The sequence below is a fragment of the Furipterus horrens genome, unplaced genomic scaffold (assembly GCF_987537825.1).
Source record: "Furipterus horrens unplaced genomic scaffold, mFurHor1.1.pri manual_scaffold_5, whole genome shotgun sequence".
NCBI classification, from domain to species: Eukaryota; Metazoa; Chordata; class Mammalia; order Chiroptera; family Furipteridae; genus Furipterus; species Furipterus horrens.
Window position 1 is genome coordinate 78,169,678 of NW_028327175.1, and position 23,226 is coordinate 78,192,903.

At 39.2% G+C, this 23,226-nt stretch overlaps 1 protein-coding gene and 1 pseudogene across 1 annotated transcript in view; one reads left to right on the forward strand and one right to left on the reverse strand.

The window, feature by feature from the left end:
* REEP5 (receptor accessory protein 5) overlaps positions 1-1,280 on the reverse strand; it is a 34,295-nt gene extending 33,015 nt beyond the window's left edge. The window contains exons 1-2 of the mRNA XM_090276586.1: positions 1,076-1,280; positions 330-423 (exon numbers count right to left, since the gene is read on the reverse strand). Of these exons, the coding sequence (XP_090132712.1) occupies positions 330-423; positions 1,076-1,193 (212 nt within the window). The 5' untranslated portion in view covers positions 1,194-1,280. The remainder of the gene's footprint in view (positions 1-329; positions 424-1,075) is intronic.
* A 16,894-nt stretch (positions 1,281-18,174) lies between these two features.
* On the forward strand, positions 18,175-19,563 carry LOC150008825 (protein lin-28 homolog A pseudogene; annotated as a pseudogene).
* The last annotated feature ends 3,663 nt before the right edge of the window (positions 19,564-23,226 follow it).

Here is a 23,226-nt window from a genome sequence, read left to right on the forward strand (position 1 = left end):
ACTAGGGAGACGGAATCAGCTCTCTGAACAGGTTGAGAGCTCCCCACCAGTAAAGACAGGATGACTTCACCCTAACACTTCCAGGTGGTGCATCATTAGAAGGTACACATCCTTCCAGTATAATCTGATGAAACATACATTTTGGCTAGTCATCAAGAGATCAAGCATCAAGTTAAGGTTCTAAAATGTTTAACCTTAAGCAGTCAGTTACTACCCTGTGGTGCTTTGACTGCTCTCTCAGGGAAGCTGGGGATACAGTAACTAGGGCAGCCCTGGATGGGGGAAGGGCAGTGAAAGGGAGGAAGGACTGTTGCAGGGGAGCCACTTACGAGATGTAGGCTGGATAGCCGAATCCTATCAGGTTGCAGAGGAGAGAGGCTCCATAACCGAACACCAGGTACAAGGCCACCACCCCGATGACACCTGGAGACACGAGGAGAGAAGTGGGTTGAGCGGCACGAGAGGTACGCAGAACGCACAGCCCCCCAACCAAACTGCAAAGCTGGGCCGTACAGGGCGTTGGAAAAAAACAAACCACGAGAAGGTTGGGCCCTCCCTTTAGCGGGGGCTTTGCCTCGGGTCTGAGAATAGCGGGCAGCCCCCACTTTTGTGCCCTTCCTCCCGCCCTCCATCCTGCAGGAGCCCTTGTGGGCTCGGAGCTCCACGGAGGGTCTGGCTAGGACTGGCTACCACCCGACTGTGCCCGCGCGCGCCCTCCCGCTGCGGGGCTCCCCCGCCATTCCGCGCCAACCCTGAATACCGCCCGGGGCCAGCGCACTCGGCCGCCGGGACAGACACGTCAGCGCCGGCCCTTCCCTGCTCCACGCGCCCGGAGCGCTCCGCCACCTGGCCGCGGGCACCGGCCAGCGCCCCCCGCACCCCGCCCGAGTTGGGGCCGCCCTGGGAGGAGGAATCGTGGGCGCCTGGCCTTTTCGGCGGCCAGCTCAGTCCCCGAGGATGACGTCGGCCCCCATCTGTTACCGACATCGCCTTCCCCTAACCCTCTCCCCGGAAGCTTCCCCAACAGCTGGTGCAGCAGCTGCCCCGGACCCGGCCTGCCGCGGCCCGCACCCACCGATCGCGATGTAGCTCCGGCTCACGCCGGTCTTGGCCTCGAGCTTGGCCAATAGGTCGGTCATGCAGTTCTTCTCGCGCAGAAACTGGTCGAACCTCTGTCTCATGGCCGCAGACATGGCGGGGCGTCGTGCAGCCGCCTGAGGCTGATCCTTGCGAGGGTAGCTGCAGAGCGGTGTGACGGGCGGAGCCGAGGGGACGGCGGTGGGCGGGGCCACCGCGTCTGCGCGTCCCTCTTGCGGTCCCCCTCGTGCCCCGCCCTGGCCGCACCACCCCTCGTCCCTCCCCCTGGCTGTGCTCCACTGCTTGCACCGCACCCTGGGCGGTGGCCGCTGCGAGGAGATGTCCTGAGCTGCAGCGGCTCCCAGCGGGGCGACGTCCACTGCGTCGGCTAACAGCGTTATCCTTTGAGAGTAAAAAGGGTGACGACTCTTGCAAGCTCCTTTCGCGAATGCAAAAAGCAGGTAGAAAGGAGGAGGCGGCGCCCTTACAGCTCCACCTGCAGTGTACTGGGACTGACTTGGTGTACTTCAACTGCCGAGCTCAACCTGCTGAGACATTTTGCACCTAAAAATGGAAATGTTCGGTCATCCTAAAGGAACTGATTGAATACCAGCAGTTTAATTCGTTGCCTTAGTTTTTCTCACCTACAGTTAATACTGTTTTTGAAAAGACCCTTGAAGAAACCTAATACACCCTCCTCCGGGTACATCTTTCCCAAGAAAATATGGCACTACTTAAACCATTTCATGGTGGAACTGCATTTGTTTGATGTTTGATATTGTGCAAACACTTCCAAACCCTTCAGCAGCACTTGCCTGCAAAAGTACCCTGAAGAAGGTTAATGCAATCCTTAGGGCAGGACCTTATTGTGCTTCCTTAAGAATGTCTTGCTCAAGCTCTTCACCAAATCCTAGGTTCTTGTTATTTCTCACCCAGATTATTTCAGGAGACCCTTTTTGAAACTATTCTTTCTGACTGCTATGATCTGCAGACCACTGGAAAGAATTCCTCATTGCTGAAGCTTCAAAGGCTCCCCATTAATTGCAGACTAGAGCTCTGATTCTTTAGCATTCACCGGCACTGCACAAAGTGGCCCCCAACATTCTCTTTGTCTTACACAGTCCCTCTGCTCTTACAAATTGACTCAATCACTATACTGCCTTCCACTTCTGCAAACACCCTGCCCACTCCTAGATCTTTCCTTTTATGCTAATTCACCTTCCTCTTTTGTTACCCAGAATTTCTTAGCTCTCCTCTCTCAGCACTCCCACTACCATCCGGCCAAATGAGCGAACATATTAAACCCAATAAAACATTAACGGGATTGTTGTGATGGCCTCCCTCCCAAACTCTCAATTTCTGTCTTTCTACCTACAGTTAATTCTCAATGTGGCAACCAGCTGGATCTTATAAAAATGTGGGTCAAGTTGTGTTATCTTTTTACTCTTAACCCTCCAGTGGCTTTCCATCTGCCTGAAGAGTGGTATCAAGGTCAGAGGTGATGTGGTTCATGCCATCTCCTATTGCCTGCCTCCCTGCTGTGCCTCAAACCAGCTGAGCCCCTCCTCCTGTTCCCTCTTGGTTCTCCTCCCCCCTTTCACTTTATTTCTAGTTCAGTGCTTCTCAACCAGGAGTGATTTTGCACCCCACAGGATATGTGGCAATGTCTAGGGACATCTTTGGATGTCAGATGGCCACAACTGGGGTAGTAGATGATATCCACTACTAGCATCTAATGGGTAGTGGCCAGGGATGCTGCTAAACACCCTACAATACATAGTATTGCATTTCATACAGATGGACTAGGTCTCTGTCTGGAAGGCCATGAGGAAGGCTGACCTGAAGCAGGTTGACTTTGGCAATTCCTAAGAATGAAGTCAAACCAAGCTGAGATGATGCAAATGCTATTACATATTGGCCAAAGGAAATAGATCTTCCGGGCCTGCACAGATGGGAACCGGAACTGACATAACAATTCATGTTAGGTAACTCAGGCTGTTGTCTAACATTCACCAAGCTGATTTATGCAGCTTTCCCTCTCTCTCCTTGGTCTCTGTCTTTCAGTCTTTTTTTGGATCATCCAGCTCTTGGACATTGATCACGCCATAACCACACTGGCTGACTCAAGGACAAGCCTCTAACTTTGAATACATAAATAACTTGCTTTATTGTGAGTCTGCCATACAGTTTGGAGAGAATGGCTTGATAATGTAACCTTTTGCTTATTACCTAGGATGGACTGTAAAATCAATTCTGATGTAGATTGATAACTAGTTAGTATTGGGGATTTGGAATAGGTTTGGAGGGGACGGCTTGATTTTTTTTTCACACCTTTGTTTCTAACAATTGTTTATTTATTGGGAACCATAACAAAACTCACTGCTAAAAGTGAAAATTTATTAGTCTAAAAAATATAATGATTTTTTTCTGCCTCTAAAAAGCACCAACTGTTGTGTATATCAACTTAAAAAGCTTTATAAAATTAACTGAAAGTCACGAGTGTTGATTCTTTTCATCATTCTTATGCAAACAGTTTGAACTTGGAAACATCAGTAGTTATAACTATAACTTCTAAAATTAGAAGTTCTAATTTTATATAATAGAAAGTGAATTTGTGTTTAACACATACACCTAGTTTATACCACATGTGTATTTGGTAGGTTGGTAACTCCACACAGTGGCATACAAAATGGATTAAAAGAGAAGTCTCTATGTCTAGATTCTTTGGGGATGTGATTGATTACTTACAACTTGGGTCTTTAACACATATGTGGGAGGAACTTTTATAGCTTGATATCAAGTTCCTAACTTTTGTTTATTGATTTTTAGAGAGAGAGAGAAAAACATCGATTTGTTGTTCCACTTAGTTATGCATTCATTTGTTGATTCTTGTATGCACTCTGACTGAGGATTAAACCCACAACAGCAGCATGTTGGGACGATGCTCTAACCAACTGAGCTACTCAGCCAGGGCTTCAAGTTTACAACTTTTACTTAATGTTAAACAATGCCACGATTTGGACAAGATGCAAATATTCTAAATAAACTGCAAAAGACTTGAGTGCAGAATTCAGTGGAGAATATGCCTATTATCTTGATAAATTATTATTATCTTGATAAATTAAAACAGAAAAACAAGACTGACTTAATTTTAGAGTAATCTTTTCGAAATAAATTATTTTTTAATAGTCACCTCAAATCACTTTATCCAATTTGTATTAATTCAAAGGAAAATAAAGAAAAAAATCATCCTGGACTGGTGACAGATTCAGTAGCCCTCTGAGAATGAGTATAAAACGCTTGACAAATTAAAGCATCAAGAACCAAGAGAGATAATGTCCAAGCTTTATGGATCTCACAGTAGATAATGGCAACATTTGATGTCTGTCTCTGAGTTCGAAAGAAACTTTAGTATCTTAACCCAATGTTTACATATTTTTATCTAAAAAGAAAACTACTACCCATTATTAAAAAATTCTCAATTTGACTATCAAATGATATCATATGATAAAATTTGTTGTCTCTTTACCAGCAGCAAATCCTTTGCAACTCTGTTAGTTTTTCTCTCGCCTTTTCCCAGATCTAACAGGATTTGTGAGAGTGGAACCCTCACAGTTGAGTCATCATTTTTTTATATTATGTAATAAGTTTATAAATGCTAACAGTGGAAAAGCTAAACAGTGGGGGAAAATCCACTGTTTATCCCTCATCTTTCAGTTTCCCAATATTCCTCAGGGCATCATTTGTGAAATGATCAGACCCATGAAGAGGGGGAGGAAGCGCGAATCACTGGCATGTCCAAGCATCTGAAGATAATACTATCTTTTTATTCTGTAAGGAAACGTTTAAATTTGTACAGATAGACAACTTATTATTTTACCTTAATACAAAATATGTCAGCAGTTAGAAATTGTTTGCTCTACCAGTCAACTAACATCTGTTAACAATGAGGTTCTGACATCCCATCCCACATGAGTAATCCTGAGGAAAGGAAGCCAGAATAGTAAAGTAGGGGTCACCCCCCGCAAATAGCCTTGAGACTGCAGCTTTGGGCAGAACAACCCATAGGCTAAGCTGTGAAGGGAGCAGAATTCTTTATCTGCTCTACACACTCCTATGCAGTGACTGTGCTGTGCTAAACATTATGTTTAAAGATGAACAAGATGCACTTCCTGCCCAAAGGAATTTATAAATTTTATCTTTCTTCTGTTGACTTTTTCTTTTTCTTTTTTACCTCTACATACTCCATATATCCAGTATCCTGCTCTTTGCTCTCTTTGCTCTCTTGATTCTCCCCTTATGAAAAACTTCAAGTTGGGAAGAAACTCATCATTAAAACATACTACTGTGTAAAAAGACTGGAATGGTTTAATTATAGTATTCTACTACTTTTCTGAGAGGTGTTCACATTTTCAGAAAAAGAAATTTCTTCATCTGAAGCAGTAAAATTAATGGTAGAACTCTAGGCATTCGCAATACAATAGTGGAGACTTTCCCCCAAGTATATGTAATTTCCCAAGGTTTGCTACGCACTGATAAGACTAAGCCCAATTTTGAGTTTTGAATGTTCAGTTCAATTTTACATGTGAGCCCTAACAAGTCAAGTCAATTATGTGTGTGTGCGTGTGTGTTAATATAATTAAACCAAAATCTTTCAAGTAGTAGGGCACATGTCTCCTATAGTCTGTAATTAAAGAAAAGTTTTCATGGCTTTTAAAAGTTTATTCTATTATTCACTTACTAATTCAACAGATGTTTTGGGTGCCTATAAAATGCCAGTCATACTGTTAAGAAAAAATAAAAATTTCTGTTGACATTAATAACACAGAATATAAGATATATAAGCATACATTTGAGAAGATATATGATGGATATATTTGGAGAAAACTACATAACTCAACTGGGGAAAGTAAAAGACTTGAGACATATTCAATAGTATACATATGTTAGTTCTCCCTAAATGTATCCATAAATTTAACACAATCCCAAAATTTGGGAGTAGACAAAATTTCACCAGTAAGAATAAACATGCAAAAATAACTGGTAACATTCCCGAAAAGAAAAGTATAAGGAGAGCTTGCCTTACCATGTATAGAGCTATAGTAATTGAAACCATGGATTTTTGTGCAAGAATGGACAATTCAGAGAAATAAAACATTCCAGTATTCCCTCACTTATCATTGGTATTATGTTCTAGACCCTCCTGCGATAGGTGAAAATCCATGAAGTAGGAACCTTACATTTATTTTAGTATTTATATATATATTAAGGCTTTATAAACCCTTCCCAGACACTTATAAACCATTACCAGTCCCTTATTAACCTTTCCTACTCCCTTATTAACCTTTTCCACACTTTTATAAACACTACTTATGTTCTTAAACATATTCTATACTCTTAAATCTATATAACTTTAACAACATACATATACAGTACCACAAAATCCCACGATATAGCAAAAAATCTGCAATAACTAATTAAATATAATATTTAAAAAAATCCTATGATACAGCGAGGCCATGATAAGTGAGCCACGATATAGAGAGGGACTACTGTATATGGATGGACTCCAATATGTATGTGAAACATGTGAAAAAAAAGTGAAGGAAAATAGTAAAAACAAACAAACAAAAAACCAAAAGCAAAATAAACAAAAATCTAATAGGTACAAAGCAAATCTGAAAAAATATTTTATATATATATATATATATATCTCAGACAGACTTAGTAACTTTACATATAAGTAGTTATTTTTATTTTTTCTATTATTTTATTTCTTTTCCAATTACAATTGACATTTAATCTTATATTAGCTTCAGATGTACAGCATAGTGGTAAATTTATATAATTTACTAAGTGATCCCCCTGATAAGTCTAGTACCCATTGGATACCAAATATAGTTATTACAATATGATTGACTATATTCCAGATGCTGTGCTTTACATCACTGTGAGTATTTTGTAACAACCAATCTGTACTTCTAAATGCCTTTACCTTTTTCACTCAGTCCCCTGACCCGCTTCCTATCTGGCAAGCATCAGTTTGTTCTCTCTATCTATGAGTCTGTTTTATTTGTTTGTTTATTTAATTTTTAGATTCCACATATGAGTGAAATCATATGGCAGTTGTCCTTCTCTGACTGACTTATTTCACTTAATATCCTCTAGGTCCGACCATGCTGTCACAAATGATAAGATTTCATTATTTTTTATAGTCAAGTTATATTCTATTTATATATGTACCGCCACTTTATTATCAATTCCTCTATTAATGGATACTTAAGTTCTTTCCATATCTTGGCTCTTGTAAATTATGCTGCAGTGAACATAGGGATGCATATATTTTTCCAAATTAGTAGTTTGGATTTCTTTGGATAAAGACTCAGAGTGGAATTGCTGGGTCATAGGCAGTTCCATTTTTCATTTTTTGAGGTAACTCTATACTGCTTTCCACAGTATCTGTACCAATCTTCATTCCCACCAACAGTGCAAAAGAGTTCCCCTTTCTCCACATCCTCACCAGCACTTTTTGTTTGTTGATTTATTAATGATGGCCATGCTGACAGGTGTGAGGTGATATCTCATTGTGGTTTTAATTTGCATTTCTCTGATGATCAGTGACATTGAGCATCTTTTCATATGTCTATTGGCCACCTGTATGTTCTCTCTGGAGAAATGTCTATTCAGGCTCTTTGGCAATTTTTTAATTGGGTTGCTTGTTTTGGGGGTATTAAGTTGTATGAGTTCTTTATAAATTTTGGATATTAACCCCATATCAGATGTATCACTGGCGAACATCTTCCATTCAGTGGGTTGTCTTTTTGTTTTGTTGATGGTTTCCTTTGTTGTGTAAAAACTTTTTAGTTTAATGTAGTCCCATTTGATTATTTTTTCTCTCATTTCCCTTGCCCAAGGAGATATATAAGAAAAAAATGTTCCTAAGAAAATGTCAGAGAGTTATGGTTTGAGGTGTTACATTTAAGTCTTTAACCCATTTTGAGTTTATTCTTGTATTTGGTGCAAGAAAGTGGTCTAGTTCCTTACTCTCTTTCTCTCTTTCTTTTTGCATGAACCTGTTCAGTTTTCCCAACACCACTTAGTGAATAGACTGTTTTTACACATTGTATAGTCTTTCCCCCTTTGTCTTAAATTAATTAATCATACAGGCATGGGTTTATTTCTGGGCTCTCTATTCTGTGCTATTGATCTGTGTCTGTTTTAATGCCAGTATCATGCTATAATAATCACTTCTAGCCTTGTAGTATAGTTTGATATCAGATAGCATGATATACAGCTTTGTTTTTTTCTCAATATTGCATGAGCAGCATTTTAATTTTTTAAATTATATTTTATTGATTATGCTATTACAGTTGTCCCAATTATTTCCCCTTTGCCCCCCTCCATGCAGCACCCCCATTCTGTCAAGCAATCCCCACACCATTATTCATGTCTAAGGGTCATACATATAAATCCTTTTGTTACTCCATTTTCTATACTGTACTTTGCATCCCCATGGCTATTCTGTAACTATCTATTTATACTTCTTAATCCCCTCATCCCTTCACCCTTTCCCCCACACCCTCTCCCACCTGGCAACCATCAAAATGCTCTCTGTATCATTGATTCTGTCTCTGTTCTTATTTGCTTAGTTTATTTTTTTAGATTCAGTTGTTGACAGACATATATACATGTTGCCATTTTAATGTTCATAGTTTTTATCTTGATGATGAATTCCTTTTTAACTTTTTCTTGTCTAGGAAGCTCTTTATCTGCCCTTCAATTCTAAATGATGGCTTTGCTGGGTAGAGCAACCTTGGCTACAGGTCCCTGCTGTTCATGACTTTGAATATACCTTGCCAATCCCTTCTAGCCTGCAAAGTTTCTTTTGCAAAAGCAGCTGGCAGTCTTATGAGAACTCCCCTGTAGTTAACTAACTGTTTTTCTCCTGCTGCTTTTAAGATTCTCTCTTTATCTTTAACCATTGGCATTTTAATTATGATGTGTCTTGGAGTGGGCCTCTTTGCATCCATCTTTTTTGGGACTCTGTGCTTCCTGGACTTGCATGTCTATTTCCTTCACCAAATTAGGGAAGTTTTCTTTAATTATTTTCCCAAATAGACTTCCAATTTCTTGCTCTTTCTCTTCTCCCTTTGTTACCCCTCTGGTGTGAATGTTGGAATGCTTGAAGTTGTCCCAGAGGCTACTTACACTATGCTTCTTTTTTTATTTATTTTTTCTTGTTTTTCTGATTGGTTGTTTTTTGCTTCCTTATCTTCCAAATCATTGATTTGATTTTGGGATTCTTCTACTCTACTGTTGATTCCTTGTAAATTATTTCTTATTTCAATTAGTGACTCCTTTGTTTCTGACTGGATCTTTTATGCTCTTGAGATCCTCAATAAGTTATTTGAGCATCCTTAAAACCAGTGTTTTGAACTCTGCATTTGATAGATTGCTTATTTCTATTTTGTTTAGTTCTTTCTCTGGAGTTTTGATTTGTTCTTTCATTTGGGCTGCTTCTTTGTCTCCTCATTTTGGCAGTCTCCCTGAGCAGTATTTTCAAAAAGCAAGAAAATTTTCAAGAAAAGTGGACAATGTACACGAATAGTATAATTCACAAAATAAGAAAAGCAAATACACAGCAAACATCATAAACATATTTAATCAATTATAATAGAAAACTGTTGATTCAAACATGGAGTTACTATTTTTGGCTGATGGGTGAAAAAAATATTAGAATTGATAATACAAAGGGCTGGTGAGAGAGTTCAGAAAATGTATGTAAGGCTATTCTAGCAACATTGTTTTAATGCCAAAAAATAGGAAATAGCCTAAAAGTTCATAAACAGACAAATAATTAAATCCTATAGTAATGGAATTGTATAGAAAAAAGAAAAATGGTGACATAAATAATTTTAATTGATATGATAAGCTGTTTATGTATACTTATATTATTTTCCTGAAATAGTACATGCAACATTTAGACTAGACAATGCAGATATATATGAAGTAAAAATTTTGTGTCTTTTACTTACTTCCCCTTCCATCTCATTTCCTGCTGTTAAAAGATTGGTTTGTACCCTGCCATATCATTTTCTGCATAAATAAAATTATATATCTGTATTTAGAGTTATATTTGTATTTAGATGTAAACATATACTTTTTAAATAAAACCTGCATCATACTATGAACATATATAATTCAGGACTTCCTTTTTTCATTCTACAGCTTATCAAGAATATCTATTATATATTAAATTAAAAAATAGGTTTAGCCCTTGCTGGTATGGCTCAGTAGACTGAGTGCTGGCCTGTGAACCAAAGGGTCACTGGTTCGATTCCCAGTCAGAGCACATGCCTGAGTTGCAGGCCAGGTCCCTGGTTGGGGGTGTGTGAAAGGCAACCACACATTGATGTTTCTCTCCCTTTCTTTCTCCTTCCCTTCCCCCATCTCTAAAAATAAATAAATGAAGTCTTTAAAAAATAATAAAATAAAAAATATAAAAAATAGGTTTAAAAACAACATGTTTGAAGTGATCCTGCTTTTGAAAAATGTGTGTGTGTGTCCATGTGTGTGTACATACATCTGTGTGTACAGTCAGAAAGAAAATTCTGGGCTAATAGAGTTCATGGTGGAGAAAGTACAGGTGATTTTTAGGGTTTTTCTACATACTTGTTCCTACTGTTTAACTTTCAGAGTATGTATTACTTTTTTATATTGCTTTTATAACCATAATAAAATCTGGTTACAAAGAAAAATCATATTACTAAAAAACATGTGAAAAAAAACATGTGAGACAATATTTGGCTTAGGTCTTATTGTTAAATGGTGGATTAATGCTCATTTGACCTTCTGCCCTCTCACAATCTGCAAATTAAAGTTAATATTCTACATCTTTGTAAGTGAAAATATGAGCTATAACATTATCATATAATTATTATATAACCTATAATTATGTACACAATGTCATCTATATAAACCATGTACAGTATTTCTAGTGAATTGTGACTACATTTAGAATTCCTATTTTCAGATGAGATGAAGCTTAACTTTTTGTGGTTTTACTGACTTAAATAGTTATTTCTAATAAATCCAACAATACAGGACAAACTGAAGCTATCACAGGAAGAAGAAGTTAAGAACCACAATCATTTGTTGCCTTTTTTGCTATTACCGTAGGTGGTGAGATTGATTTTCTTCTTGTGTCCGGAGAAGCGAGCTATAAATGAACTTTCCAAGGTGAACCGAGGGAGAACGCCTTTCCACGCCGCCTTCTGCATTCTCACGCATTTGTTTTGTTATAACACCTGCTACAAGGAGAAGGTCCTGGTATGTCAAATCAGTTTTGACTAAATTTGGGAGTTTGCTTGCCTACATTTACAGGTCCTTACAAAATCTGTTTCAGAAATGTCCTAAAGTGGCACTTCAGCCCTGACTAGTGTGGCTCAGTTGGTCGGGCGCAGTTCTGTCAAGTGAAAGGTTGCCAGTTGGATTCCCGGTCAGGGAACCTGACAAGGTTGTGGGTCCCTCCCGGCGTGGTGCAAGAGGCAACCAATCGATGTTTCTCTCTCACTTCGATGTTTTTCTCTGTCATTTCCCCTCTTGCTAAAAAATAAATAAATGAATAAATAATTTAAAGTGTCACTTAAGCCCATGGTCCAAATAGGAAACAAATCTTAAAGCAAAGCAAGGACTGGAATGACCAAGTCTGGGAGGACTGTGGAACTTGACCTAATGTCAGCTGAAGGGAAAAGCTCCCCCCATCTCTACATAGAGTTATGAATTTGTGATGGTAATAAAAAAATTTTATTGATAAAATTGTGACCCTGTGGGTGTAGGTGCTCCTTTATGCCTTTGTAAGTATCTTTCTCCTGTATGTATCAGTCTTTGGCCTTGTTTTTGTGCCTCTAGTTCTTTCTCTCTTTTCATTTCCTTTCTTTTTTTATCTTTAGTGACCATAATATTGAAAAAAAATTGTGTTACTTTATCAACTAATTAACTTTCTATATATTTTATGTTAAAAGTGAAACTCAGTTGTCATTTAATTAGAGGTTTGGGATCATCATGCTTTATATTTCTTTATAGCACTTATCACTAACTGTAATTATGCATTTATTGGCTCATCTCTCCCAATAGGGTGCAAACTGCCTGAGGGCTGAGCCTTGGTCTTGCTCTCACCTGTACCTATTGGGTCCACTCTACAGCCACACCAGAGCTTCTCCATTTGCCCTGTCCTAATTCTAATCCTGTCCCTTTCACCCTAAGGTCACCATATCTTGACTTTGACTTTCACGGTTATTTCTTGCTTTAAAAAAAAAAAAAGATATATATATGTATATGCATTTTTATGTCTCTTTCGACTTTCCAAGCACCCCTCCATTTTCCTTTTGCCCTACCTTTTTCTTTATAACTTAGTTCTGGAAGGCACTGAGTTGACTGATTTAACTTGTAGAGTTTCCCACATTTAGATTTTGCTGACTGAAGTCCCATGTAATTTACCCTGTTCTTCTGTTTTCTGTTTTTTGTTTGTTTGTTTGTTTGTTTGGTAAATTGGTAATTGGACTATGGACTTGGTGAGATTCAGGTACAATTTTGGGACAGACTCCTTTGCAGGTGGCATGTAGGAGACTTGTAGAGCTGATTGTGGCTCTGTGCATACTGTTGGCAGCCATTAATACATTAATTCATTAGGAGTTGTAAAATGGTGATATTTGAATTTAATTATTTTTTCTTTAGTTGGCAAAATACTCCCATAATGAAACACTTCTCCTCAACTTCTATTTGCTTACTTTGTATAAGAAAGGCAGCATAAATGTTTAATGAAAATACAATTTTAGATATACAAAATATTGACAATAACTATATAAAAATATAAGAACTTACTAACCATAGACCTACAGTGAGAGGTCTATTAAAATATGTACCTCAGTTAGAAGAAAAATAAACCCAGGGAAAAGAAATTAGATGCAAGAAAAAAAGTGAGCAAAGAAATTGATAAATTAAGTGATAAATATAATTGACTATTACTTAAAAAAATAATTTAAAGGCTAAAAGGTTCTTAAAGCATGTTTAATTTTGTGTCTTATTTAGGAAGAAGAAAGAAAACATTGAATAACCAGTCTTTGTAGGAAAATGTAGAGATGAAAAGAATGCATATTAAAAGTTAGAAATACAATGTATAGCTTCAAAACCAACAAAGGAGGAGGAAAGAATATAGAGAACTTCATCAGCCTCAAAGAAATAAAAAGAAGAAAAAGAGTAAAAAGCAAAAAAGAAATAGTAAAGACCCAAATTAGATGGTAGAAATAAATCCAAACATACCAGGATCACTATATAAATTAATTGGATAGAGTTCATTTACTAAAAGATCAAAAATAGCCCATTTGATTAACAAGCAAATAAACAAAACTGTATCTAGTTCAAGATGCACACTTAAAACTACCCGGAAATTTGAAAATAAAAGGAAAAATATAACAAGTACAAATGAAAAGAGACAGTATGCAAAAGAATAATAGTATTTAATGTAATAATAGCAAGCAAATGGAGTTTAAGATTAAAAACACCATTTGGGATAAAAAGTAAAACTCTTAGATTAAAAGAATAATTTGCTAGGAGATAGAACAATCAATAACCAAAGAAGAATGGTTAACCAAATCACAATCAAGAAGGAAGATCTTAACACGCCTTTAATTAATAGATCGAGCTGACCAAAAGGAATGAAATTAGTGAGAAAGGAAATCACAGAATATTAAGTAGAGTATGACAACATTTAAAATTTAAAATATACATGCACGGCAATAGTATATGGCATTTATGGATACATAATGTTATGGTAAAAAATATGTGAAAATGCATGGGAATGATATACAATATTTATAGAATGATTTTCCAAGAAAGGGAGAGAGAAGCTTCCAATACTTTAAAATAAATATATCTATAGAGTGATGACTTATAGAATAAGTACCATATTCTATAAATCTACTTCTAGAATATGAGTAGGCTTTCTTATGTCAAGTTTATACAAGTCTAAGAAAATAGTTTGTCATCACTAGAAAGGCTCATGAAGGTATCTGCTGTCAGTTTTCAGAATTGCTGCAGGTTTATCAACAAGGCAATAATCTATATTCCTTGGGAAACTTAGCAAATGGGAACCACATGTTGATTTTAGCTGAGTTGTCCTTCATTTTATTTGCGGTTTATAAATAGTACACTCATGTTAAGTCAGGTTTGCCTGGCTTAGGTAGACTTAACCAGTCAAGAGTTACACCCTTATTATATCTGCAAGGTTTTGTAGAAAATTCAAAATAAATATAAAATATTTTCCCAATACTCAACTTAAAATGTAATTCTTGATACAAGACAGAGAATCATACAAAACTAAATGTGGGCTAACTTGTATGCCATCTTTCATAAGAATTTAGAAAAGCTGGAGTTCAGTAAGAGCTCTGATAGCAGTTGATAAAGTTTCAGGAAGTGAAATCTGAGCTGGGCTTTTTTAGAAAGATTTCATTTATTTTATTTTTAGCGAGAGGGGGAGGGAGGGAGAAAGAGAGGGAGAGAAACATCAATGTGTGGTTGTCTCTCGCGCTCCCCCAACTGGAGACCAGGCCGCAACCCAGGCACATGCCCCAACTGGGAATCAAACTAGTGACGTTTTGGTTTACAAGCTGGCTCTCAGTCCGCTAAGCCACACCAGCCAGGGCTGAGCTGGGCCTTTTAAAGTGAGAAAAATTTACTCTGGTGCAGAGATGGAATTTAAAAGTGAGACTTTTCTTGAGCTGTGCTCTTGTTCCAGATTTGGGGAAGGTTCATTTCCATCAACTGTTGGCACTGAATTTCAAAGCAGCTCAACTCATAAACATTGGTCCAGTGGGGAATGCTGGTTGAGATAACTTAGAGCTAAGCTCTTTCCCTGTCCCAATTCTTTACTAGGTTGAAGCTGGAAATGAGAGTAAGGATCATGCTATCCTTCTTTCTGTGCCCCTCAAAGTTTGATGTAACTTGTGGCAGGGAGCAGAGACTCATTCGAGCATGCAAAAGGAAAACCAAGAGCTTATTTAATACATACTGAGATTTAGTAGACGTGAATAGCCAGGATTCCAAGGGCATGTGAATTAGAAAGTCAGGCTTGAAATCTATTCTCTCTGTCTTTCCCTTCTCTTTCTTTCCTTTATTTTCCTGTCTTTGTCTCTTGTCTTTATTGCCCGACTTCCTGTATTCACTCATCTTGAACTTGTCTCAAAATGGCAGCCCTGAATTATCAAAACTTTAGATGCACATTCTTTTTGTATTTTTTTGCAAATCCATTTCTTAGAATTTACACTGTAGATGTACTCATGTAAGTGTGCAAAAGTAAATGTAGAAAAATCTTTGAAAAAACTCAAGCAATCTAAATGTCCATCAATAAGGAACTACTTAAATAAATTGTATTTATTCAATGATATATATGGTAGATATTACTAGTGTTCACCAATATTTCTTGATCCCTTCTCCTTCTGAGTGCATCGTAGGAATACCCTTCTGGCCCCTTTGAGGTTGGGCATGTGGATGTGATTCCCTTTGATCCTGAAATTTGAGAAGCATTCTGAGTCCATGTGAGATGCTCTATGCTCTCTTCTGGTACAGCAATTGTAGAAACACGTTGGGAGGGAGTGTCACAAGACAGAAACAGCCAGAGCACTAAGCCTTCAGGGAGGACAGCAAACTTCACACGCACAGTAAATAAACTTGTAGTGTAAACCCACTGAGATTCTGGTGTTGTTTATTATCATAGCATAACCGAGATCATCCTGCCTATATAGAACAATATATTGTATAGCCAATAAAATGAATGGAAAATGTTCAACATGTAGTAAGTGAAAAAGACAAGGGACATAACTTCATATAGAATTATTTGATTTGTGATTTTATAAAAATGCTATCTATGGAAAAAGAACGACCGTGAAACTCTTCCAGATTGAAGGAAACTAAAAAGGCATGACAGCTAAGTGCAATGTATGATCTTGGATTGGATCCTGAACACCAGCCCCCCCCCCCAAAAAATTTTTTTCTTTTGCTATAAAAAACAGGATGAGATAATTAGTGAAATTTGAATGAAGTCTGTTGATTAGATAATATTATATTAATGTTAATTTCTTGTTTTTTATAATTATGCTATGTTTATAAGGCAAAATGTCCTTGTTTTTACATACTGACATATTTAGTGGTAAAGGGCATCATATTTGTAATCCAGTTTCAAGTTGTTCAGAAAAAAATGTACATATATTTGTATATGCAAAGAGAGAGAGAAGATAAAGCAAATGTAGCACAATGTTAAAGTCTGAGAAGTTTGGATGAGGGGTATGTGATTTTTTGTGCTATTTTTGTAATTTTTTTTGTCTGAAATTATTTCAAAACAAAAAGCCAGAAATATCTCTTTATAGGTATATATATATATATGCTTGTATATGCTTAGAAATTTTTTAAAGCTATATAATATACTTATCTCTGGGTAGGTGGATGGGTAGATGAAACTGCAGTTCTGGGGTAGAAGGGAGACTTTTAATTTCCTTTGGGCACCCTTTTATTCCATTTGAATTCTCCAGAGAAAATCAATGTTTGTTGTTTTGAGGTAATGTGTCTGGCAGGAATAGATAAAATTAACAAAGATGAAAATTAAAAACCTAGCAATAACTTTTACCAAGATGCACTCATGGGCTAATAACTTGTATGGCTAGTGGCCATAGAGGTGGATGCAGGAGAAGGCATGCTCAGACTGTATATTTGGAACTATCAGGTCAATACAGTCCACTGGGAAAACAAATAAAATTTTAAAAATGCATATCTTTGCCTCAGTAATCTCACTCCTGGGAGTTCTTAGAAGTAAAGGCACCACTTCATAATAATAAGTACAAAGGACTTTTATTGAAGCACTTTCTGTAGGGACAAAAATTTGGAAGCAAAGTGTATGTCTATCAATAGGGAAATAATTGACCGAATGTGGTATATCCACATCATAGAATATTAAGCAACACAGAATATTACATATTTAGAATGAGTCAGCTGTCTATCAGTTGACTAGGAGAGATTTCCCTGATGCATTTTTATAAAGAAAGGAAATGCATAGAATTTTATAACCCTCCTTTTGTTTTTGTAGAAACAGTAAAAGAAAATCCCTGCTACTGAGCAAAAGGGGGTTCTTTCATGTGGCACCTCAGTGTAAAACCCAATAATTAGTGTTGAGGAAAACAGGTCTTTATTTACAATAATCCAACCTCGATCTTTATTTACAATATTCCAACCTGTTCTCCTACGGGACCCAATACTTCCATTGCTCCCCAAAAGGCTGTAAGCCAACCTCAAACCCAGCAGTTCCCCATTCCTTTTCTGTCAGCTTTCTCTTTCAAGATCTGGGGTACAATGTCATCAGCGCTCTTATAGTAGTCCAGGAAAGCATGTGCCATACTGCACTGGCTCGTCGTAAAATCCAGCCAAGTTCAGAAAATCCAAGGACTCTGCGAAGTGGAGTTATTGGCGGCTTGGAGACCGCTGAAGTCGTCACAATTAAAGCAGCAGCAGGCTGGCTTTCTTTCTAGCCCAGGCTGCCTGGCCGAATTAGTCCTACAAACTGCATTGCTGCTCCTTCCTTCTCTCAGACCACATGGCTTTCTCCTCTACCTCCTTGTAAACTGCATAGTTTTCTCCCTACCTCCTTGCAAACCACGTGGCTTTCTCCTTTTTACAAACTGCATGGCGTTCCCTCTGCCTAATGGCAGCCACCTTATTTTTAAATCCCTGACTGTTGCCTGTGTTGTAGTGGGCATGGTGACCCGATTCTGGCCATTAGCAGAACCTTGCGCAGGTCCCTAAGCTCTTTCCTCACCATTCTATGGTAAAAAAAAAAAAAAAAAAAAAAACCCTCCCATCTCCTTGGCGCCTTGGAAGGGCCAAAACTGTTTGCATAATTAAGACACAGTCTATTGGCCATAGATATGCAAAAGCATCTTTCAGGAAAAATGGCTGTGCTCCACTGAGTCCTATCCCCCAAATTTTGGGGCTCCCTTTTTCCACCCTGTAACATCCCCACGTGTGTATATATGTTTATCTAATTAAGATAGCATGGAGAAGGTGTGCAAGGACACACGAGTTGTCTCAGAGTAGAGAAAAGGTGTCGTTGGGGAGAAGGGGAGAGAGAGGAGGTAAACAACGGGGAGACAGAAGCACGCAAGGGAAGAAGCAATAATTTATTCAGTACTTCATAATAAGCCTAGCGCCTCTATAGAGTGGGCTGATGCTTTGCAAGTAAAACTTTAAATTTCTGTAAACTAACATATGTTTTTGTATACCTTTTATGGAGCTCTGGTGGCATGGGTGTTTTACATCAGTTAGGGACGCATGCTGTACATTCCAAGTTTAGCAAGCCAAATTCTCTTCTGTAGTAAATTAAATAAACAGACTTTAATGTAGGTATTAAAACAAGAGCAAAACAGGAATTCCTTGAAACCTGCTGATTCTTATTTGCCCGTCTTTCCCAAAAATACCTCTGAAGAAATTGCACTCAAAAGCCAGAGGTAGATAATCTTTAAGACTTACACAATTTTAGAAACTGTAAATTTATGGTTCACATACCCCACTGTCATGAAAATAATGATATATGTAAGCAAATGTAAGGAAGTTAACAATCCATTTTTGCATATTAATAGTATTACTGCCTGGACTTTTTAAGCATAAAAACTGCATACATCACCAATTCCTGGAGTGAGTCCTACATTGATTTGCATGAATTTTTCATATTAAAAATTAGGAAAATTCATTGTTAGAAAGTCTTTTACTAATGAAAACAATGAAGCTCACTTAAGTAGTAAAAGAGAGGGTATTTAGTATTTGCGGATTTCTCTAGGACAGCAGGCGCCCAACCTGGGCTTAGACGCCTACCGTGGGCTCCGTGCAGAAGGAAGCGCGCAGGTGGCTGCGCCGAGGAGCCGGGGGAGGCGCCGGAGGACGAGGCTAGGGAGGCAGAGGAGCCGCCGCCGCTGCATGGTGGCCACAGCTGTAAGTGGTTTAACGTGTTCACGGGGTTCGGCATCCTGTTCACAACCGCCTTCGCCCGGGTCGCGCTTGACACACCGGTGGTTGTCTTCGTGCACCAAGGTGAGCGGTACACGGAGCGCTTCCGGAGCCTGACGGAGGGTGAGGCAGTGGAATCTATCCGCGGCCCTGGCCCTGGTGGGGTGTTCTGTATTGGGAGGGAGAGGCGGCCAGAAGGCAAGAACCTGCGGAAGCGCAGATCAAAGTGAGCCAGGTGCTACAGCTGTGGAGGTCATGCCAAGGAATGCAAGCTGCTACCCCAACCCAAGAAGTGCCACTTCTGCCAGAGTACCAGCCATATGGTGGCCTTGTGTCCACTGAAGGCCCAGCAGGCCCCCAGGCTCACAGGGAAGACCAGCCTAATCTCAGGATGAAGAAGAGATCCATAACCCTGCCCTGCTCCCAGACGCCCAGAATTGAGCCAGGGGGGTGGTGAAGTGTGTGTGTGTATGTGTGTGTGTGTGTGTAATACTTTTGTGATCAGGAAGTTTCAAGGAGCAGGCTGGAGAAAGTGAGGACAGGGTGGGTAGGGGACAGCTGGCACTGCCATGTATTCAGGCCAGATTGTATATCATCACCCCCTCTTCTCTCTTGTGGGGTGGGGAAGGGTTGGGGGAGTGTGTGTGGTGGGGGGTGAGGCAAAAGAACCACAGCCTTGCTCTATACAAATGCATGTGAGGCCTTTGGGAGAAATTCCTGCTTACCTGCTTTATTTGAGTCTGCACCCCCAGAATCTCCAGCTTTTGGAAGTGACCTGGATAGGAAAGTTGTTTTCCCTTTATGGAAGGATATGTAATAATAATATTTCTCCTGCCACAGTGAAAAGAGTAGCAAGAGGCCAGATCGATGAACCCAGTCCACAAATGACTACATTCTGTGGGAAGGAATCTCTCCGGTATGGCAGAGTTTTCCCACATCTTGTCTCGTCATTACCCACTCTTGGGATAGGGTGTCGAGAATTGTCCCAAGCAATGGGTTGTGACAATAGGCAAAAGGGATGGCTGGGGAACAGCTGAAGACCTGCTGCTCCTAGGCTCACTCCCATCCTATTTCTGGGCCAACACAATTTTATTCATTTGGTCCCGTGGCTAACTGTACTATGGGTCCCACTTTCTCCAGGATGCTAGGTACTAGCTGTGTGCAGGTGACATATCTTGTGCATTTTAACATTTTTTTGTAACATAAATATTCTACCTTTGTATTTTTGTGTATTTTAATCTAAGGCCCTCGTTTCTGCACTGTGTTCTCAGGTACGTGAGCTGTCTCAGGGATAAGTGGGTAGCAGTCTGGGTCTGCATGGCAGGAATGCTTTTTGTGTTGTTTTATTATCTTGGAGAACAACTCTTTTGAGATTATAGCCTATTGAACTACCTCATTTTTGCCAATTAGAGCTGGCTTTCCTGCCACAGTGTCCTTCTGTAACCCCTCCACATGCAATGTTTTGTGGAACAAAATGTTTTCAGCTATAACTTTTATTTTATCCTCACCCAAGGACATGCTTATTGATTTTTTTAGAGAGAAGTGAAGGGAGAAGGAGAGAGATAGAAGCATCAATGTGAGAGCGAAACATCGATTGATTGCCTTTTGTACATGTGCTGTCTGGGGACTGAACCTGCAACCCTGACCAGGAATTGAACCCACAACCTTTCAGTTTGCGGGGTATGCCGAACTGAGCCATACAGGCCAGGGCTGGAAGACTAGATTTTAATTGGGTGGCCCCATGACTTGATCTTCTTCTACTGGAAGATTGGAAATTGATCTGAATAGGAATAAGTTGTTGGTGCAGAGGTTAAGAGAGGCTGGGCTAGGTGAAAGGTGCAGAGGGGAAGCCAAGGTTAGGTGAGGGTTGTCTGTGCATATGTAACCAAGGATTCCTGTTCAGACCTCTAGTCCCAGGGTTTGGGACTCACATTATATACCAGATCCATCCCCTGCTGGATTTGGCTAGGCCTACCATACACAACAAGGGGTATATGTGTGTGTGTGTGTATGTGTGTGTTTGTAAAAAAACATGAGTTGGTAAAAACAGATTTTAAGAACACTACCTCTTTATCCATCTTGAGCTGCCCAGGAATGGACATAGGAAGCAATGACTAAATTCCTTAACCTTTAAAAAAATTTAAAAAAAATAACTGTTGTCTTCTTTTAATCCTCTCCCAAGGATATGTTTATTGATTTTTTTAGAGAGAGAGATAGAGAGATCCATCGATGTGAGAGGGAAGCATTGATTGGTGACCTCCTGTATGCACACTGGCCAGGATCAAACCTGCAACCTAGGTGTGTGCCCTGACTGGGGATGGAAGCCACAGCCTTTTGGTGAACAGGACTATGCTCTAACCAACAGGACTACCTGGCCAGGGCATTAACCTTTAAAAATTCTTTGCTTTTCTCCTTGGCTTCCATAGAGACCATAAGTGATGGCTTCTTGGTGCTGCCCAGAGCCAGTGTTCTGCCCTGCTGCAGCAGTGAATGGTGTCAGAGTAGCTAAAGGAGAAAAACAGGTTTCATTTACATGCTGTGATTCACTGAAAACCTACCTCTCTGTTGAAGCAAATGCAATCGAATGCACTGGGTAATCCTGGGTTCTTGTGTCCCTCAATTGCTGCCCTCTCTAGTTATTGTATTTGTAGGACTTCACAGTAGCTGATTTGGTGATTGCTAGGTGGCCTAGTTTGTGTGATGTGTTGATCTTTCTCCATGTTCTATTCAGGTTTTATTATTTACAAACTTCTTTTTGTATTGAGAAAAATAGCCAAAGCATCTTTGACAAACTGTCCTGCACCAGGTAAAAAGAATCTGAAACATAAGCTTGGGGACCCCTCTTCTTGAGGTGGGGTCTTGAATCATCCTTTGTTTTGTTTCCTCTTCCCCTGTTTCTTATCTTGGACCAGATCTTCTGTCCTAAAAACTTGACTCCTACCCTATCTCCTCTTCTATCGACACCTCTAAAAAAGCCCACATACCCGCACACATGCATATTTAATGTGTGGGGTGTTATCCCTTCTCTTAAATGATGTGTGCAAAAATCCTAATGAATACTCCGTCCCTCCTTCCTAATATCCTGAGACAAGACCATTTCTTGATATGTGGTTCATGCCGAACACTTAACTCGCTGTATTTCAATCTCTAATCTTAGGGTAGAGAGAAGCAATGAGGGGGCCTTTCATTTTGAAAGTGGGGTTGGGAGACCAAGAAAGGGAAGATAAATGTATATTCAAGTCACTCATGAGCTTTAATGCTATATACAAGTCACTCATGAGCTTTAATGCAGATGCAAAAACTTATGGCAAAGTAGTCACAAGACTCTTTAATAGGAGATAGACGAATGTAACCCCATTTTTGCTGCTAGAAACCAAAACTCTGTGTGAAATCTTGAATTTATGGGGCAGGAGGAGGGAGGGTAGGAAAGCATGTCCCTGTCTGTTCTTTCCCTGATTCCTTCACCTCATTTCTGAACTGCAGGAGACTGAGCTCCCTTGGACTTTGGTGACCTCCAACACTGGAAACTATTTATTTAATGGTTGATCAATTTTGTCATGCCAGGTACTTCCACTTGCTATCTATCATTTTGTAAAACACATGCTGACTCTTTTCCTTACCCTCTTTGCCCTGGGAAAATAAAATGAATAAAGACTTAAAAAAAAAAAAAAAAAAACCTCTCAAATAGAATGCCTATATCAATGATGAAGTTTAATATATTAATGTTCTTCCTTTTCATTTGCATTCTTTGAGGGGAAAAGCTTAAGAACAAAGGAATGATATTCTTAAATGGTATTTTCAACCTTAATGAAAATCTGGGTTTGGCTCCTAGTGAGCAGGGAGCCTTCTATCAGGTAAAAAAAACTAGAACCAAAAGAAGTGGGTCTTGTCCTTAAGCCAGCTCCACTTCTCAGAGCTGTAGTCAACAAAGGCCACATGTGGTTTAGAACAATTACCAAAATTTCTTTGTTCATTTCCAACCTGATCTTTTATTACTGTGTCTCTGACTCAGAAAATATAACCCCCTCACCCAACAGCCCCCTTCCAATTCTGCACCCCTCCCCAAAATTCTAATTCTGCTTAGGACCATCAGACCTGGTTTTG